At 42.5% G+C, this 21,225-nt stretch overlaps 1 protein-coding gene across 5 annotated transcripts in view; it reads left to right on the plus strand.

Moving 5' to 3' along the window:
* The window catches only part of nt5c1aa (5'-nucleotidase, cytosolic IAa), a 73,469-nt gene that overhangs the window by 29,461 nt on the left and 22,783 nt on the right, over nucleotides 1-21,225 (plus strand). For all 5 annotated transcript variants that reach the window (XR_009806415.1, XM_061897364.1, XM_061897366.1 and 2 more), the window contains 2 exons: nucleotides 1,053-1,220; nucleotides 1,310-1,439. Coding sequence is in view for 4 of the 5 variants with exons in the window: in XM_061897364.1 (XP_061753348.1) it covers nucleotides 1,053-1,220; nucleotides 1,310-1,439 (298 nt within the window). In the remaining variant the exon portion in view is untranslated. The remainder of the gene's footprint in view (nucleotides 1-1,052; nucleotides 1,221-1,309; nucleotides 1,440-21,225) is intronic.

Consider the following 21,225-nt stretch of genomic DNA (forward strand, 5'->3'; position numbering starts at 1 on the left):
TTACATTAAAAAGTATTTTTATACTTGTGAGTGTTGATGACACAGTTTTTCCATCGGTTGATATTATAGTTACAAGCATGTTTTACTCAATATAGGTCATAAAATCTCAGCAACAAGCTGTAATATCTTAATGAGATCATTTAGGAACAAAACCCTTAAAACAAGTAAAACACTAACATAAAATCTGCTTAGTGAGAAGAATTATCTTATCAAACAGAAAATAAGCAAATATCTGTTATGATCCGATGGCTGGATCATTCCATATTCGTGTTTTGTTCCATTTTTGTATCACATTCTGCTGTTTGACGCCCTTAGTTCCTGTTTTATAGCAATGTATTATTTTCACCTGCCGTGGTTTCCAAATGCACACCTGTTTTGCTAAGCATCATCCTTATATAAGCCAGCCCTTTCTGTTCATTCATTCTCAGATCCCAATCTGCTTTCACGCAACAGATGATGACTTGCTTTCCATGTTTGTACTCGCTAGCTCTCGCGCTATGTTTTTGTTTATTCCTAGCTCTCATGCTAATTGTTTTGTTTTCCCTTTTTGTGCCTTTGTGCAAAGTGTTAGTGTGTCTGTTTATTTCCCTAGCTCTCATGCTAGCGCCTTTTGTTTGCTGTTTCTGCCTAGCATCAGTATTTTTGTTCTAGCCTGTTTTATTAGTTTAAAAAATGTTTATTTCTTACCTTACGCTGTGTTCTTGTCCGACGCATCCCTGGAAGAACATATCCGGCATTGCAATGCCACGCAAGTCTCACATTATCACCCTTATTATTTTATCTTACTTAGATATCTGTTTTTGCAGTGTAAGTGGTGTCTCTCTGTTGGTGGCACCATGTGCTGTGTGGACTGTGCTGACTCACCCGATCCAGGGTCCTAATAGAAAGTTTGACTAAATATTGCATCACCGCACCTAATTGGCATGTGTTGAATATTATGCAAAAAGCATCAATGTGATAATTAGCAGCCGTCCAGTTCAAGTAATGTCTTCGATGCCAATATCTTCGATCTCCTTTTCACTCACATGTCTTCTACTATCTTTTGTTTGCAGCCCAAGCCCGAGAACGCAGTGACTATCGCCGTTTCTACAAGAGTTCTGTTCCGAACAGAACGGGAGCAGAAAGTGTATGAGCAGCACGGTGTGGAGGAGTACCTGAGGTACCAAATCGAACACGAGAACGAACCCTTCGCCCCCGGACCGGCGTTCCCCTTCGTCAAGGTAAAAACCTGCATCAGATACGGCAAACTACTAGGCGAGCCGATCTTTGTTTTAGAGACATTTTAGGACCGGTTTGTTGTCGTCTACAGGCTCTGGAGGCAGTAAACACTCGGCTTCGTGAGTTGTATCCGCAAAGTGAGGAGCTGTTCGACATTGTCCTGGTGACATACAACCACGCTCATGTAGGCATCCGCCTCATCAACACCATCAACTATCACAGTATGTCCAAGAAAGCAGCTTGTCGCCTAAAAATTCAGTCTCGATGATGAAAATATTGACAATTTAAGGCAGGGGTGTCAAACTCAAATACAGAGTGGGCCAAAATTTAAAACCGAACAAAGCCGTGGGCCGAGGTTGAACAAATTAACCTTTTAATAGGGACCCAAACAAGTTTTGCATTGAATATTGAACAAGCAAGGCTTATATAACTTTATAGTGACATGCAAAATAGAGTTTCAAATAATAATAATAATTTAAAAATATCAATGGCATTTCAAATAAAATTTAAATAATAATTGAATGCCTCTTTTTGGCGGCGGGGTTGAGGTGGACAGGGTTTGGTGGTAGCGAGGGGTGTATATTGTAGCGTCCCGGGAGAGTTAGTGCTGCAAGGGATTCTGGTTATTTGTTCTGTTGTGTTTATGTTGTGTTACGGTGCGGATGTTCTCCCGAAATGTGTTTGTCATTCTTGTTCGGCGTGGGTTCACAGTGTGGCGCATATTTGTAACAGTGTTAAAGTTGTTTATACGGCCACCCTCAGTGTAACCTGTATGGCTGTTGACCAAATATGCCTTGCATTCAATTGTGTGTGTGTATAAGCCGCATATATTATGTGACTGAGCCGGCACGCTGTTTGTACGGAGGAAAAGCGGATGTGGCGACAGGTTGTAGAGAACGCCAAAGGCAGTGCCTTTAAGGCCCACACCTAATATTGTTGCCCGGGATGAAATTCGGGCGGGGCACTGAACTTCGGGTGTCTCCCGGGAAAATCGGGAGGGTTGGCAAGTAAGAGTGTTAGCGGTGAATGCGGTGTTACAGCAGCGGGCCAGCTCTAATGTTAATTTGATATTGCCTCAAGGGCCAAGTGAAATTACACGGCAGGCCAAATTTGGCCCGCGGGCCAGAGTTTGACACCCTTGATTTAAGGGATTCTACCAAGTCCTACAGGTTACACACTTGGGTGTCTGTAGTTCTAACCTCTTAAGGCCCAAGCTGTTTGTTTACATGCTTTTTTATTTATAGAATAGAATAGAATAGTAAATGGGTTGTACTTGTATAGCGCTTTTCTAACCCTTTTTAAGGAGCCCAAAGTGCTTTGACAGTATTTCCACATTCACCCATTCACACACACATTCACACACTGACGGCGGGAGCTGCCATGCAAGGCGCTCACCAGGACCCTACAGGAGCAAGGGTGAAGTGTCTTGCCCAAGGACACAACGGACGTGAGTAGGATGGTAGAAGGTGGGGATTGAACCAGTAACCCTCAGATTGCTGGCACAGCCACTCTACCAACTTCGCCACGCCGTCCCTAGAATAGGATAGAAAGTACTTTATTGATCCCTGGGGGAAATTCAGCTCAATTTCTCTTTGTTATTTGGGCTTGGATTAGATTAGATAGTACTTTATGTATTCCTTCAGGAAAATAATTTTTATTAGCACAATCCCATTCAAGATCAGACAAACAATACAGGGACACAGAACAGGATCGCTGACGGGTCTGCCGGCTTCCAGCGCCCCTTACAAAAAAGATAAGATACAGGTACACAAGGGGGGAATGGGAGAAAAAAATTGAAGATTAAAATAAAATAAAAAAAATCTGTCTAAGGGAAAAAAACAACAACAACTCATAGCCATAGTACACATCCCTCTCACATGTGTGTAAGAGGGAAAAAGCAAACATCAAAGAACACAAAGGACATTATTGCTTATTGGACCCTAATTAGAATAAAAACTAAGAACCATCTTTTGGTATGACGTACTTAGTCCATAAGTGCACAAATGTGTACTTTATGTTTAGTGACATGCTAATTCTTATATTTACACTTTTTTTCCCTTCAAATTCCATTGTATGTTATACTCTTCTGACACCAAGAGATGGCAGTATAAGTGTCCACATAAGTGGCCATAAGACCCCAATTCAGTAGTGTACACAATTTTGGAGATAAGAGCTAAAAGGTGCTGTCCACGCATGTGGCCACAAAGCCTTTAGAGGTTTTAATTTTCCTACTTGTCCCTACATTAGAGATGCCATATGGTAAATGGGTTATACTTGAACTCTCGGCAGGGTTCTTGAGGGTGCATGGGAGTCTGCCCAACCAGTCTACATGTGTTTTGTGGACTTGGAGAGGGTCTTTGACCGTGTCCCTCGGGAAGTCATGTGGGGAGTGCTCAGAGAGTATGGGGTATCGGACTGTCTTATTGTGGTGGTCCGCTCCCTGTACGATCAGTGCCAGAGCTTGGTCCGCATTGCCGGCAGTAAGTCGAACACATTTCCAGTGAGGGTTGGACTCCGCCAAGGCTGCCCTTTGTCACCGATTCTGTTCATAACTTTTATGGACAGAATTTCTAGATGCAGTCAAGGCGTTGAGGGGTTCCGGTTTGGTAACCGCAGGATTAGGTTTCTGCTTTTTGCAGATGATGTGGTCCTGATGGCGTCATCTGACCGGGATCTTCCGCTCTCACTGGATCGGTTCGCTGCCGAGTGTGAAGCGACCGGAATGAGAATCAGCACCTCCAAGTCCGAGTCCATGGTTCTCGCTCGGAAAAGGGTGGAGTGCCATCTCCTGGTTGGGGAGGAGACCCTGCCCCAAGTGGAGGAGTTCAAGTACCTAGGAGTCTTGTTCACGAGTGAGGGAAGAGTGGATCGTGAGATCGACAAGCGGATTGGTGTGGCGTCTTCAGTAATGTGGACGTTGTACCGATCCGTTGTGATGAAGAAGGAGCTGAGCCGGAAGGCAAAGCTCTCAATTTACCGGTCGATCTACGTTCCCATCCTCACCTATGGTCATGAGCTTTGGGTCATGACCGAAAGGATAAGATCAGGGGTACAAGCGGCCGAAATGAGTTTCCTCCGCCGTGTAGCGGGGCTCTCCCTTAGAGATAGGGTGAGAAGCTCTGCCATCCGGGAGGAACTCAAAGTAAAGCCGCTGCTCCTCCACATCGAGAGGAGCCAGATGAGGTGGTTCGGGCATCTGGTCAGGATGCCACCCGAACGCCTCCCTAGGGAGGTGTTTAGGGCACGTCCAACCGGTAGGAGGCCACGGGAAAGACCCAGGACACGTTGGGAAGAGTATGTCTCCCGGCTGGCCTGGGAACGCCTCGGGATTCCCCGGGAAGAGCTAGACAAAGTGGCTGGGGAGAGGGAAGTCTGGGTTTCCCTGCTCAGGCTGTTTCTCCCGCGACCCGACCTCGGATAAGCGAAAGAAGATGGATAGATGGATGGGTTATACTTGTATAGCGCTTTTCTACCTTCAAGGTACTCAAAGCGCTTTGAGACTATTTCCACATTCACCCATTCACACACACATTCAAACACTGGTGGTGGGAGCTGCCCTGCAAGGCGCCAACCACGACCCACTAGGAGCAAGGGTGTAGTGTCTTGCTCAAGGGCACAACGTACGTGACTTGGTACAAGCTGGGGGTTGAACCAGGAACCCTCAAGTTGCTGGGACGGCCACTCTCCCAACCGTGCCACGCCATGGAATATTGTATATACAGCATACAATATTGTAACATAGGGAGTGAGACACAAAATGTGCAACACTAGCACAGCTATGTGAGCTACATGCTGACATTACAGTCACATTTTAGCAGCAACTCTGCTGGGTTAGCTTGTTCACTGAAGTAAAATTACATATAACTAGATGAGGAAATTCCTGAAGAAATTGCGTGTTAATTTTCCAATTCTGAAGTTGAAGTGAGATCCCGGAATTTTCTTTAGAATTGTTGAAGTAGAGCCCAAAATTCCTGAACAGGCTGAATAGTTGGAAGTTGGGACAGTTTGAATCAGATGAAAAATGGAATTGTGGAACTTTGAAGAATGTCCCATTAATTTCAACGGGAATTTTCCCAAATTTTGGAATATCGGGAAAAACAGGATTTCTTTTGAAAATGGTAAAAAAAAAACATGTATGGTCTGAATGAGTTTAAAGTTAAAGTTAAAGTACCAATGATTGTCACACACATACTAGATGTGGCGAAATTATTCTCTGTATTTGACCCATCACCCTTGATCACTCCTTGGGAGGTGAGGGGAGCAGTGGGCGGCAGCTGTGCCGCGCCCGGGGATCATTTATGGTGATTTAACCACCAAATCCAACCTTTAATGCTGAATGCCAAGCACGGAGGTAATGGGTCCCAATTTTATAGTCTTGGATTTGAACTCACGACCTACCGATCTCAGGGCGGACACTCCAACCCAGGGGTCGGGAACCTTTTTGGCTGAGAGAGCCAGGAATCCAAATATTTTAAAATGTATTTCCTCAAGAGTCATATTTTTTTTTCAACACTGAACACAAATGAATGCGTTAATTTTTAAGTAAGACCAACATTTCTAGAGTATAGTAGGTCTCCTATTCTTTGTAAATAACATTGTTTTTCTGAAGCTAGCTGTGGAGGGGGCGTGGCCTGCGGGCCTGCAGCGAAGCGGGGTGTTGCCCGGCCCGGCCTCGAAATCAGCGACAGGCGCGTAAATGGCCCACCTGGGCCTTGTTCTCTAATCACCTGTCGCTCTGTTATAAGCAGCAGCCAGGAGGAGAGTAAAGGGTTAGGGCTGGAACCAAAGCGCGAGCGAGAACAAAAGAGAAAAAGACAATTGCTGGAAAGCAACTGAGAGACTTATTGAAAAATAAAACAATCTTGTAACCCCGAAACAGGCTCTCATGTCGGTGCTTGGTGGTCTGAAGAACCCCGAGGAGGGCAAGCCCTACCCTAACCAACAATAAATAAATTACTTCTTACCCTTAATGCAAATTTTTGAACAGGTGCGGTAGAAAAACGGATGGATGGATTAAAATGGCATGAGAATGTTTTATATTTTGAACGTTATTTTTAACACTTTGATAACAAGTGGAATTATTCATTACTTATCGTGTCAAGCAATGTCAGCTCAGATTTATCAGAGCCAGATGCAGTCATCAAAAGAGCCACATCTGGCTCTAGAGCCATAGGTCCCCTACCCCTGCTCTAACCACTAGGCCACTGAGTAGGTGGTTAACTGGTTGGTGTTGAGGTTTTTCAAATCGGTTGATAAATGTTGAAGTAACATGTTGAATTGAGAAATGGTATTACGGGGATTTTCCGGAAAACCAGGAATTTTTCAAGTTCAAAAAACATTGTTTTATTGTCCTGATTAAAAGGAATGTTTTGACGGTGGAACGGTTGAAGTGGGTTGAAAAAAGGGTGGAAACAGGGCTTTGGAAAACCAGGAACTCTGGAAAATCCTGGAATTTTTTGGGAACTTTGAATAGGGTACTTTAAATTTCCAGAATGGTTGAATGGTGGAATGGCTTGAATGGATTGAAAAATGTGGAAATGGTGGAAGTTTGAAAAATGGCTAATTCATTTTGAATGGGAAAAATGTCCCGGAAAACCTGGATTTCTGGGAAATCTGGGACTTTGTCAAAGGAAAGCCCGTGATTTCCGAATAGGCTGAACAGTTTGAAGTTGGAACACTTTGAATTGGGTGAAAAATGTGGAAGGTAGAGAAATATTGAAGTAACATGTTGAATTGAAAAATGGTATTACTGGGATTTTTCGGAAAACCAGGAATTTTTCCAGTTCAAAAAACAACATTGCTTTTTTGTCCTGATTAAGAGGAATGTTTTGACGGTGGAACGGTTGAAGTAGGTTGAAAAATGTGGAAGGAGTTGTCGCCAGAAAAAAGGGTGGAAATAGGGCTTTGGAAAACCAGGAATTCTGGAAAATCCTGGAATTTTTTGGGAACTTTAAAAAGGGTACTTTAAATTTGATGAAGGTGGAATGGCTTGAATGGGTTGAAAAATGTGGAAATGGTGGAAGTTTGAAAAATGGCCAATTCATTTTAAATCAATCAATCAATCAATCAATCAATGTTTATTTATATAGCCCTAAATCACAAATGTCTCAAAGGACTGTACAAACCTCTACGACTACGACATCCTTGGAAGAACCCACATAAGGGCAAGGAAAACTCACACCCAGTGGGACGCCAGTGACAATAATGACTATGAGAAACCTTGGAGAGGACCTCAAATGTGGGCAACCCCCCGCCCCTCTAGGGGACCGAAAGCAATGGATGTCGAGCGGGTCTAACATAATACTATGAAAGTTCAATCCATAGTGGCTCCAACAAAGCCGCGAGAGTTCAGTTCAAAGCGGATTCAAGACTGCAGCGAGAGTCCTGTCCACAGGAAACCATCCCAAGCGGAGGCGGATCAGCATCGTAGAGATGTCCCCAACCGATACACAGGCGAGCAGTCCATCCTGGGTCTCAACTCTGGACAGCCAGTACTTCATCCATGGTCATCGGACCCGGACCCCCTTCACAAGGGAGGGGGAGCAGAGGAGAAAAAGAAAAGAAACGGCAGATCAACTGGTCTAAAAAGGAGGTCTATTTAAAGGCTAGAGTATACAAATGTGTTTTAAGGTCAGACTTAAATGCTTCTACTGAGGTAGCATCTCGAACTGTTACCGGGAGGGCATTCCAGAGTACTGGAGCCCGAACGGAAAACGCTCTATAGCCCGCAGACTTTTTTTGGGCTTTAGGAATCACTAATAAGCCAGAGTCTTTTGAACGCAGATTTCTTGAATGGGAAAAGTGAAATTCTGGGAAATTTTAGAGTTTTTCCAGGGAAAGCCCGCGATTTCCGGAAAGGCTGAACAGTTTGAAGTGGGAACGGTTTGAATTGGGTGACAAATGTGGAAGGTAGACCGCACCAAAATCTGGAGAATAATAACAGTAATAATAATAAGTTGAATAATAAGAAAACTATATGTGTGAATGCTTTGGAACATTCACACAATTACGTTGAGCTCCCATGTGCAAATGACTGATGCATAGTTGCCAGAGCTCCAGGCATTTGAAGATGTGCAATGAAGCCTTTTTGTTCGAAATTAACGTGATTGGTGTACACACTGGGCAGGTATTTCTATCGAGGTGCGGGTCAGATACGGTATCACGTCAATGAGGAAGAAGGTTTTCCTTCAGGACTTTAAGAAAACCTGAATGTACAAACGCGACCGTTTGAGCGTCTCTTCTCTCAGCGGGGAAGATGGTGCTCTAATGTAGGCTTTAGGGACCAGGGATGAGTACAGATATATGCACTTTTATAGGCAACGACCGAAATCCATTGGTACTACTCGGTAACGATTCAAGTAAAATCCTATTTTGAGACCTTTGTTGCTACGACTAAACTCGATTCTAACACTCAATGAGGCTCTCAACCAATCTGCCTTTGGGTATTGTTGCAAATGTTCATGCCAACAAAGCAAGTATGCCTGATAGACCACACTCCAACAGAAAGTAAGACTACACTTTTCCCAAAAAGTGCCGGCTTGATGCTAATTGGTTTTCCCTTTTTTATGCTACGGATTATTGCATGATTTTTGTATCCCTTTAATTTAGGTAGCCAGGGACTGCAGATGGAAATGAGCTATTTAACTATAATCTGGTACAGAACATATCTGTCTTTGAGCTTAATGTTTCTGTGCACTGTCCTTTCAAATAAAAACTCAACTAAACTAAGTAGCTGTAGTGATTTCAACAACCTCCAAACAATAACAACTAAACATACATCCATCCATCCATCTTCTTCCGCTTATCCGAGGTCGGGTCGCGGGGGCAGCAGCCTAAGCAGGGAAGTCCAGACTTCCCTCTCCCCAGCCACTTCGTCCAGCTCCTCCCGAAGGATCCCGAGGCATTCCCAGCTCAGCCGGGAGACATAGTCTTCCCAACGTGTCCTGGGTCTTCCCCGTGGCCTCCTACTGGTTGGACGACGAGTTGAGTTAATACCAAAAAGTTCTATTTTGGTTTCATCTGACCACATGACATTCTCCCAATACTCTGTTGTATCACCCATGTATCCATTTTGGTATAAACTCAACTTGTCGTGTTTGGAGGAAGAAGAATACTGAGTTGCATCCCAAGAACACCATACCTACTGTGAAGAATGGGGGTGGAAACATCATGCTTTGGGGCTAAGGGGTCAGGACGATTAATCCGTGTTAAGGAAATAATGAATAGGGCCATGTATCATGAGATTTTGAGCCAAAACCTCCATCCAATATTTGGTTGACCGAATATTTATTTTCCACCATAATTTACAAATAAATTATTTAAAATTCCTACAATGTGAATTCCTGGATTTTTCTTTCACATTCTGTCTCTCACAGTTGAAGTGTACCTATGATTAAAATTACAGACCTCTGTCATCATTTTAAGTGGGAGAACTTGCACAATCGGTGGCTGACTAAATACTTTTTTGCCCCACTGTATAAACTATCAGACTGCGTGGTCGGTCGTAGTGGGTTTCAGTAGGCCTTTAAAGGGGAACATTATCACCAGACCTATGTAAGCGTCAATATATATCTTGATGTTGCTGAAAAAAAGACCATATATTTTTTTAACCGATTTCCGAACTCTAAATTGGTGAATTTTGGCGAATTAAACGCGTTTCTGTTTATCCCTTTCTGAGCGACGACGTCAGAACGTGACGTCACATCGGTACTCAACGCGCATTTTTCCCTACCACATCACACGCATCGAGTCAAATCAGCTCTGTTATTTTCCGTTCTTTCGACTATTTTCCGATACCTTGGAGACATCATGCCTCGTCGGTGTGTTGTCGGAGGGTGTAACAACACGATCAGGGACGGATTCAAGTTGATTTACGTAGAATGTGCATCGATTAGCACGGCATGCTAATCGATGCTAACATGCTATTTAGGCTAGCTGTGTACATATTGCAGCATTATGCCTCATTTGTAGCTATATTTATATCCAGCCTTTCCCTCCACCCACATTTAATGCCAAACAAACAAATACCAGTCGACGGATTTAAGTTGCACCAGTGTCACAAGATGCGAAAGGCGATGCTACGATAGAGATGGCAAAGAGATGACAAGAATGTCTGGATATCCTGCGACACTCAAAGCAGATGCATTCCTAACGATAAAGTCAACGAAATCACAAAGATGAGTGTTGTTGATTTTATTGACTTATGTGCTAATCAGACATTTTTGGTCGCGGCATGACTGCCAGCTAGTCGATGCTAACATGCTATTTAGGCCACCTGTATGTACATTTGAAACTATATTTACATCCAGTGTTTCCTTCCACCCACATTTAATGCCAAACAAACACTTACCAATCGACGGACTTAAGTTGATCCAGTGTCAATGCGAAAGTCCTGATCGGTTGGTCTGCACATTTTACCGGCGATGCTAACGCAGACATGCATGGCCGAATAGCGTCAATAGCTATTCGCTCAATAGCTTCAGTTTCTTCTTAAATTTCGTTTTCGCTATTTGCCTCCATACTCCAATCATCCGTTTCAATACATGCGTAATCTGTTGAATCGCTTTAGCCGCTGAAATCCGAGTCTGAATCCGAGCTAATGTCGCTATATCATGCTGAGCTATTTGCCATTGTTTGTATAGGAATCGCACAGGGAAATGGACAGTGGCTTAAGCAAATAGCGAAAATCAAGCACTTTGAAGCTTTTTTTAGGGATAATCCCGTACGGGTAACATTTTGAAAATAACTTTGAAAAATAAGACAAGTCACTGGGAACTGATTTTTATTGGTTTTAACCAGGGGTGTCGAACTCAAATACAGATTGGGCCAAAATTTAAAACTGAACAAAGCCACGGGCCGAGGTTGAACAAATTAACCTTTTAATAGGGACCCAAACAAGTTTTGCATTAAATATTAAACAAGCAAGCCTTATATAACTTTATAGTCACATGCAAAATTGAGTTTCAAATAATAATAATAATTAAAAATATCAATGGCATATCAAATAAAATTTAAATACAAATGTAATGCCTCTTTTCTATTTGCAGCCTTTTTGAAGTAAATATCAAAATATATTGTAGCGTCCCGAAAGAGTTAGTGCTGCAAGGGGTTCTGGGTATTTGTTCTGTTGTCTTTACGTTATGTTACAGTGCAGATGTTCTCCCGAAATGTGTTTGTCAATCTTGTTTGGTGTGAGTTCACAGTGGGGCGCATATTTGTAACAGTGTTAAAGTTGTCTATACGGCCACCCTCAGTGTGACCTGTATGGCTGTTGACCAAGTATGCTTTGCATTCACTTATGTGTGTGTAATAGTCGCATATATTATGCGAGAGGGCCTGCACGCTGTTTGTATGGAGGAAATGCGGACGTGACGACAGGTTGTAGAGAATGCTAAAGGCCCTCAATATTGTTGTCCGGATGAAAATCGGGAGAATGCTTGCTTGCCCCGGGAGATTTTCAGGAGGGGCACTGAACTTCGGGAGGATTGGCAATTGTGAGAAATTGCGGTGTTACAGCTAGGGGCGCCAAAAGGGGGGGGAAGGAGATGGATATATAGGGGCCCATGATGGAGGGGGGCCCAGAGAGGCCCCTAATGATGATGAAATTATATGAAATTATGTTTTGGGGGCCCTGTAAAGATTATTTTCATGGGGCCCAAAATCCCAAGCGGCACCGCTGCTGTGTAATAACGGCGGGCCAGCTGTAATGTTAATTTGATATTGCCTCAAGGGCCAAATTAAATCACACGGCGGGCCAAATTTGACCCGCGGGCCAGAGTTCGACACCCATGGTTTTAACCCTTCTGAAATTGTGATAATGTTCCCCTTTAAGCAAATAACGCCTATAAAGCGATGACTTTGCCTATAAACCGCCGACTTTTCAAGCCTCATTCCCACACAAATCCGCGACCTTGCAGTGTCATCTTCGTCACTGCGCGCTTCCTGTTCGCCTCTTCAAAACCTTACCACCGGATCCTCGGGGCCTCACGCCGAGTCGGGGGTTTGAGATCGCCTCCCCGTGGGACGTCGGGTTAATCCAAGAGGCCAGAATAACAGAAAACATTTCGGAACGGAGCCACCCAGATGATGTTGGCGTTAGATCTCGCCGGTGAAGATCACTCGAGCTTTACCAGACCTCTGAGACTGAAGGCAAACACCAAACCTCTGATGTTATGTTGATGTTGAGCAAACTTCCTGCAGCGCGGGCCACAGACGGGTCAACCTGGCTGACACGATCATTAAAAAGTCATTAAGACTGAATTCCATTGACGTCTTTTCACATAGTAAACCTGACAGCATCACACGTTATTTTTTTAGCATCTGCTGCGTGAGGCATGAAGCGAGCAATACACACTACATGGCCAAAAGTATTTGGCCACCCATCCAAATGATGAGGATCAGGTGTCCTAATCACTCCAACACGAAGACTGTTTCGACAAACATTTGTGAAAGAATGGGAGCTCAGTGATTTCCAGCGTGGAACTGTCAGAGGATGCCACCTGTGCAACAAATCCAGTCGTGAAATTTCCTAAATATTCCAAAGTCAACTGTCGGCTTTATTATAAGGGAATGGAAGAGTTTGGGAACAACAGCAACCCAGCCACAAAGTGGTGAGCCACGTGAAAAGACAGAGAGGGGTAGGTGGAGGAATTATGGTGTGGGGTTGTTTTTCCAGGAGTTGGCCTTGGCCCCTTAGGTCCAGTGAAAGGAACTTTGAATGCTCTAGAACAGGGGTCGGGAACCTTTTTGGCTGAGAGAGCCATAGAAGCCAAATATTTTAAAATGTATTTCCGTGTTTTTTAAACATTGAATACAACTAAATGTGTGCATTTTTATGTAAAACAGGTGCGGTAGAAACAGTCTTTTTCAACCACTGTGCCGTGGGAGATTATCTAATTCAGGGGTCGGGAACCTTTTTGGCTGAGAGAGCCATGAAAGCCAAATTTTTTAAAAGTGTATTATCGTGAGAGCCGTATCATATGTTTTAACACTGAATACAACTAAATGCATGCATTTTTTCAAGTAAGACCTACATTTTTTAGAGTAAAAGTCTTATATTTTATATCATTTTTATTCTGAAGCTAACCAATAATAAATAAAATACTTCTTTGGCAACACTAAATTGGCCCTAGTGTGTGAATGTGAGTGTGAATGTCGTCTGTCTATCTGTGTTGGCCCTGTGATGAGTTGGCGACTTGTCCAGGGTGTACACCGCCTTCTGCCCAAATGCAGCTGAGATAGGCTCCAGCAACCCCCGCGACCCCAAAAAGGGACAAGCAGTAGAGAATAGATGGATGGACTTCTTACCATTGATGTGACTTATTGAACAGGTGCGGTTGAAAAACGGATGGATGGATTAAAATGCATAAGAATGTTTTATATGTTAAACGTTATTTTTAACACTGATTACTGGCGGAATTATTCATTACTAATCGTGTTAAGCAATGTCAGCTCAGATGTATTTGAGAGCCAGATGCAGTCATCAAAAGAGCCACAGGTTCCCTACCCCTGATCTAATTTCACCTATATGGGTTAAAAATATTTTTTGCAAACCAGTAATTACAGTCTGAAAATGATGGTGGTGTTGTTGAGTGGTCGGTGCTGTCTAGAGCTTATTGCTTTGTAGATGTCGGAAACAGCGGGAGGCAGGTAAAAAAAAAAGGTGTCTAATGCTTAAAAGGGGAACATTATCACAATTTCAAAAGGGTTAAAAACAATAAAAATCAGTTCCCAGTGGCTTGTTGTATTTTTTGAAGTTTTTTTCCAAATTTTACCGGTTTTGGAATATCCCTAAAAAAAGCTTTAAAGTTCTTGATTTTCGCTATTTACGATACAACTGTCCATTTCCCTGTGACGTCATACAGGGCTGCCAATACAAACAACATGGCGGTTACCACAGCAAGATATAGCGACTTTAGCTCGGATTTAGACTCAGATTTCAGCGGTTTAAGCGATTCAACAAATTACGCATTTATTGAAACAGATGGTCGGAGTATGGAGGCAGATAGCGAAAACGAAATTGAAGAAGAAATTGAAGCTATTGAGCGAATAGCTGTTGACGCTATTCGGCCATAGCATGGGTGTACCTAATGAAGTGGCCCATAGCATGGCTGCCTCATTAGCATCGCCGGTAAAATGTGCAGACCAAACGATCAGGACTTTCGCATCTTGTGACACTGGAGCAACTTAAATCCGCCGATTGGTAAGTGTTTGTTTCGCATTAAATGTGGGTATCTAGTTTCAAATGTACATACAGCTAACGTAAATAGCATGTTAGCATCGATTAGCATAGCATGTTAGCATCGATTAGCTGGCAGTCATGCTGCGACCAAATATGTCTGATTAGCACATAAGTCAACAACATCAACAAAACTCACCTTTGTGATTTCTTTGACTTTATCGTTGCAAATGCATCTGCAGGTTATCCATAAATCTCTGTGCCATGTCAGTCTTAGCATCGCCGGTAAAATGTGCAGACACTCTGGCAAATTCAATGGGGGTCTGGCGGCAGATTTCTTGCCAGTGGTGCAACTTGAATCCCTCCCTGTTAGTGTTGTTACACCCTCCGACAACACACCGACGAGGCATGATGTCTCCAAGGTTCCAAAAAATTGTCGAAAAAACGGAAAATAACAGAGCTGAGACCCGGTGTTTGTAATGTGAAAATGAAAATGGCGGGTGTGTTACCTCGGTGACATCACGTTCTGACGTCATCGCTAAAAGACCGATAAACAGAAAGACGTTTAATTTGCCAAAATTCACCCATTTAGAGTTCGGAAATCGGTTAAAAAAATACATGGTCTTTTTTCTGCAACATCAAGGTATATATTGACGCTTGCATAGGTTTGGTAATAATGTTACCCTTTAAAACATAAATAAACAAAAGGTTAATTCCCCTAAGAAAAGGCATTAAAGCTTAGGGAAGGCTATGAAGAGCAAAACTAAAAATGAACTGGCTACAAAGTAAACAAAAAAACAGAATGCTGGACGACAGCAAAGACTTATTGTGGAGCAAAGACAATGTACATCCGAACATGACATGACAATCGACAATGTCCCCACAAAGAAGGATAAAAACGACTAAAATATTCTTGATTGCTAAAACAAAGTAGATGCAGGAAGTAGCGCTCAAAGGAAGACATTAAACTGCTACAGGAAAATACCAAAAAAAGAGAAAAGGCCACCAAAATAGGAGCACAAGACAAGAACTAAAACACTACACACAGGAAATGATCTAATTTCACCTACAGTATATGGGTTAAAAATATTTTTTGCAAACCAGTAATTACAGTCTGAAAATGATATGGTGTTGTTGAGTGGTCGGTGCTGTCTATAGCTAATTGCTTTGTAGATGTCGGAAACAGCGGGAGGCAGGGTGCAGGTAAAAAAAAAAAGGTGTCTAATGCTTAAAACATAAATAAACAAAAGGTTAATTCCCCTAAGAAAAGGCATTAAAGCTTAGGGAAGGCTATGCAGAGCAAAACCAAAAATGAACTGGCTACAAAGTAAACAAAAAAACAGAATGCTGGACGACAGCAAAGACTTACTGTGGAGCAAAGACAATGTACATCCGAACATGACATGACAATCGACAATGTCCCCACAAAGAAGGATAAAAACCACTGAAATATTATTGATTGCTAAAACAAGGTAGATGCGGGAAGTAGCGCTCAAAGGAAGACATGAAACTGCTACAGGAAAATACCAAAAAAAGAGAAAAAAGCCACCAAAATAGGAGCACAAGACAAGAACTAAAACACTACACACAGGAAAACAGCAAACAACTCAAAATAAGTCACGGCGTGATGTGACAGGTTGTGACAGTACATCTACTTTGAGACAAGAGCTATATTGATGCATGCTTGGTCATACTTTGAAGTCGTATCCAACAATTGTGACAACGACTTTTTACTGTTAACTGAGTTTCGTTTTTAATACATTTCTGCTGGTGGTGTGCCTCCGGATTTTTTAAAAGCAAAAAATGTGCCTCGGCTCAAAAAAGGTTGAAAAACACTGCGGTAGAAAACGGATGGAGGGATAAAAATGCATGAGAATTTTTTACATTTTTAACGTTAATTTTAACACTGATTACCAGTGGAATTATTCATTACTTATTGTGTTAAGCAACGTAAAATAAGATTAATCTGAGTCAGCTGCAGTCATCAAAAGGGCCACATCTGGCTCTAGAGCCATAGGTTCCCTACCCCTGCTCTAGAATACCAGAACATTTTGGACAATTCCATGCTCCCAACCTTGTGGGACAGTTTGGAGTGTGCCCCTTCCTCTTCCAATATGAAGTGAAGTGAATTATATTTATAGTGACTCAAAGCGCTTTACATAGTGAAACCCAATATCGATTTTTTACATTTAAACCAGTGTGGGTGGCACTGGGAGCAAGTGGGTAAAGTGTCTTGCCCAAGGACACAACGGCAGTGACTAGGACGGCGGAAGCGGGGATAGAACCTGCAACCCTCAAGTTGCTGGCATGGCCAGCTGTACCAACCGAGCTATACCGTCCCAACATGACTGTGCACCAGTGCACGAAGCAAGAACCATAAAGACATGAATGACAGAGTCTGGTGTGGATGAACTTGACTGGCCTGCACAGAGTCCTGACCTGAACCCGAGAGAACACCTATGGGATGAAGTAAAACGGAGACTGAGAGCCAGACCTTCTCGACCAATCAATAATTTAGAAGTCAAAGTAGAAAGATGGAGGTGGGAAGCTTTTTGTTACGTCTGTTCGCCATCGTGGTGCCGGGTTCGATTCCCTCGAGGATGCGTCGAAATAGAACACAGCAAAGGTAAAGTTTAACTATTTATTTAAATAACAAAAAGGTGGTAGAAAACAAAATAACTGGAGCTAAGAAAAGGCAAAAAAAAAGACGCTAGCATGAAAGCTAGGATAAACAAATAGTAAACTAAACTGGCACATAGGCACACAAAGGGGGAAACAAAACATTTAGCATGAGAGCTAAGAATTAATAAAATTGCGCAGCATGAGAGCTCACGAGAATAATACAGGAATTGCATGTAAGCAGAAGTGCAAAGCAGACATACCGTTGTGTGAAAACAAACTAGAGTCCCAGGCAGAAGAATGAAAAGAGGAAGGCTTATAAAGGGAAGGTGATTAACAGAGAACAGGTGTGCAGGGACCGGGAGTGACAGCTGAAACTAATAAGTAACCATGGTGATGGACTAAACGGGAAATAAACGGATCAAACGGAGAATGAGAACAAAGATGGAAAAACAAACAATAATACGTGAAGAGCCGAGTCACGGATCGCAACGCTTTTAGCCTTTAAACACACAAACACACGGTGTTTCCTTGTTTACAATTCCCAAAGTTGAAGCTTTACTATGGAACAGAGCGGTCAAGCGAACATGTCAACCGTCAGTTTTCGGTGAGAAAATTGTGGTATTAAGTTGGCTCTTACCGGAGACATCAGCGGAACCAGCGTCCTTCTGCAGCTGCGTGACTTCCCTCAAAGTCTCTGGCGTCAACACACCCGTGACCACACTCCTCTGACTTTCAGGTACTATCTAATCTCACTAAAACACTAGCAACACAATAGCAGATAAGGGATTTTCCAGAATTATCCTAGTAAATGTGTCTAAAAACATCTTAATCGCTCCCACTGCAATCACCTTTTTTTTTTTTCTTTTTCTAGTCCTTCACTCTAAATTTCCTCATCCACGAATCTTTCATCCTCGCTCAAATTATTGGGCAAATTGTCGCTTTCTCGGTCTGAATAGCTCTAGCTGCTGCTGGCTATGATTGTAAACAATGTGAGGATGTGAGGAGCCCTACAACCCGTGACGTCACGCGCACATCATCTGCTACTCCCGGTATAGGCAAGGCTTTTTTATTAGCGACCAGAAGTTGCGAACTTGATCGTCGATGTTCTCTACTAAATCATTTCAGCAAAAATATGGCAATATCGCGAAATGACCAAGTATGACACATAGAATGGACCTGTTATCCCCGTTTAAATAAGAAAATCTCATTTCAGTAGGCCTTGAAGATCTCAATATTCGTTTATTTAGCTTTTTCGAGGAGTCCCGGTGGTTCTGACACCCTCCAGCTCTTTGTTTTCTCGCTTTGAGAGGGAAAACATCCTGAAGTCTCTGTGCTCTTCCTCCTGCAGCATACACTATATTGCCATTCTTCCAAAGCGATTTTGGAAGAATGGTTGAAAATTAGAGATGTCCGATAAATGTTTAAAATTATATAATATCGGAAATTATAGGTATCCGTTTCAAAAAGTATAATTTATTACTTTTTAAAAGGCCGGTGTGTACACGGACGTAGAAAGAAGTACAGAGCACCAATAAACTTTTATGGCACTGCCTCAGTGTGCCGGCCCAGTCATATAATATATGCGGCTTTTACACACACACACACACACACACACACACACACACACACACACACACACACACACACACACACACACACACACACACACACACACACACACACACACACACACACACACACACACACACACACACACACACACACAACACACACACACACACACACACACACTCACACACACACACACACACACACACACACACACACACACACAACACTAATCTACTCATTGTTGAGTTGAGGGTTGAATTGTCCATCCTTGTTCTATTCTGTCACTATTTTTCTAACTACCGCTACTTCTTCCTGGAGGCTATCCAGGTCCAATCGCAGCTGCGGCTTGGAACTTACAAGTCTATTTCTTCATCTTACTTGTCGTCGGCGTCGCCATGGCTGTATCTTCCTCGTTCTTCTGCTTCGTCTCCTGCACTGCACTCTCTAAAAGCCGTGGATGTTATTGTCACATATGCATGTACAGTGGATGGCAGTATTGTCCTGTTTAAGAGTGTCACAACATTGCTGTTTACGGCAGACAAACTGCTTTACGGTAGACGAAAATGTGAGTGCTGTTGTTTTGTGTTGTTACCGCGCTGGCAGGACGTTAATGAAACTGCCTAACAATAAACCAACATAAGAAACCAAGAATTCACCCTCAATAATTCAGTTATAACTTAATTTGGCAGACACGCTGTTTATATTGTGGGAAAGCGGAAAGTGAATGCAATGCATACTTGGTCAACAGCCATACAGGTCACACTGAGGGTGGCCGTATAAACAACTTTAACACTGTTACAAATATGCGCCACACTGTAAACCCACACCAAACAAGAATGACAAACACATTCGAGAGAACAACCGCAACTTAACAACAGAACAAATACCCAGAACCCCTTGCAGCACTAACTATTCCAGGACTCTACACTATACGCCCACCCTCATCGTCCGAATACGGAGGTCTCAAGGTTGGCAAGTAGGCTCTAGTATACTCTGGACAGAAGCTGTGGGCCTTCATTGTTTTTTGTAGCTGTTGTTTTGAGGCATGTTTAAAAAAAAATAAAAATAATGCACTTTGTGAAAGTCAAAGTATAGTATTTCCCATAGTAATTCCATAATTCCAAGCTGTTTTGAGGCATGTTAAAAAAAAATAATGCACTTTGTGACTTCAATAATAAATATGGCAGTGCCATGTTGGCACTTTTTTCCATAACTGGAGTTGATTTATTTTGGAAAACCTTGTTTTTGATTGATTGATTGAAACTTGTATTAGTAGATTGCACATATTCCGTACAATTGACCACTAAATGGTAATAAGTTTGACTTGTTTAAGTCGGGATCCACGTTAATCAAGTCATGGTAAAGTTACATTGTTTAATGCATCCAGCGGGGCATCACAACAAAATTAGGCATAATAATGTGTTAATTCCACGACTGTATACTGTATATCGGTATGGGTTGATATGGGAATCGGTAATTAAGAGTTAGACAATATTGGATATCGGCAAAAAAGCCATTTTCAGACATCTCTATTGACAATTTCTATAAACACAGCCTGCAACCTTGTGGACAGCCTTCCCAGAAGAGTTGAAGCTGTAGTATAGCTGCAAAAGGTGGACCGACATCATTTTGAACCCTATGGGTTAGGAATGGGATGGCACTTCATGTTCATATGTGAGTCAAGGCAGGTGGCCAAATACTTTTGGCAATATAGTGTATGTTCATATCCCAAATGGACCAGTGATGCAGCCTCTGCCAATTTCCTGTTTTTTCTGTGGTTTCACATCCTGAGAACGACAAAAACAAAACATACGGAGACGGACAACAAGAATGTATTGCTGCAGGAGGAAGAGCACAGAGACTTCAGGATGTTTTCCCTCTCAAAGCGAGAAAACAAAGAGCTGGAGGGTGTCAGAACCACCGGGACTCCTTGAAAAAGCTAAATAAACGTATATTGAGATCTTAAAGGCCTACTGAAATGTGATTTTCTTATTTAAACGGGGATAGCAGGTCCATTCTATGTGTCATACTTGATCATTCGCGATATTGCCATATTTTTGCTGAAAGGATTAGGTAGAGAACACCGATGATAAAATTCGCAACTTTTGGTCGCTTATAAAAAAGCCTTGCCTGTACCGGAAGTAGCAGACGATGCGCGCGTGACGTCACGGGTTGTAGGGCTCCTCACATCTGAACATTGTTTACAATCATAGCCAGCAGCAGCTAGAGCTATTTGGACCGAGAAAGCGTCAATTTCCCCATTAATTTGAGCGAGGGTGAAAGATTCGTGGATGAGGAAATTTAGAGTGAAGGACTGGAAAAAAAAAAAAAAAAAGGCAATTGCAGTGGGAGCGATTTAGATGTTTTTAGACACATTTACTAGGATAATTCTGGAAAATTCCTTATCTCAGGGGTGTCAAACTCAAATACAGAGTGGGCCAAAATTCTAAACTTAACAAAGCCGCGGGCCAAAGTTGAACAACTTAACCTTTTAATAGGGACCCAAACAAGTTTTGCATTGAATATTGAAAAAGCAAGGCTTAAATAACTTTATAGTGACATGCAAAATCCAGTTTTGTTGGTAGCGGGGGTGTATATTGTAGCGTCCCGGAAGAGTTAGTGCTGCAAGGGATTCT

The sequence above is a fragment of the Nerophis ophidion genome, linkage group LG04 (assembly GCF_033978795.1).
Source record: "Nerophis ophidion isolate RoL-2023_Sa linkage group LG04, RoL_Noph_v1.0, whole genome shotgun sequence".
Taxonomy (NCBI): domain Eukaryota; kingdom Metazoa; phylum Chordata; class Actinopteri; order Syngnathiformes; family Syngnathidae; genus Nerophis; species Nerophis ophidion.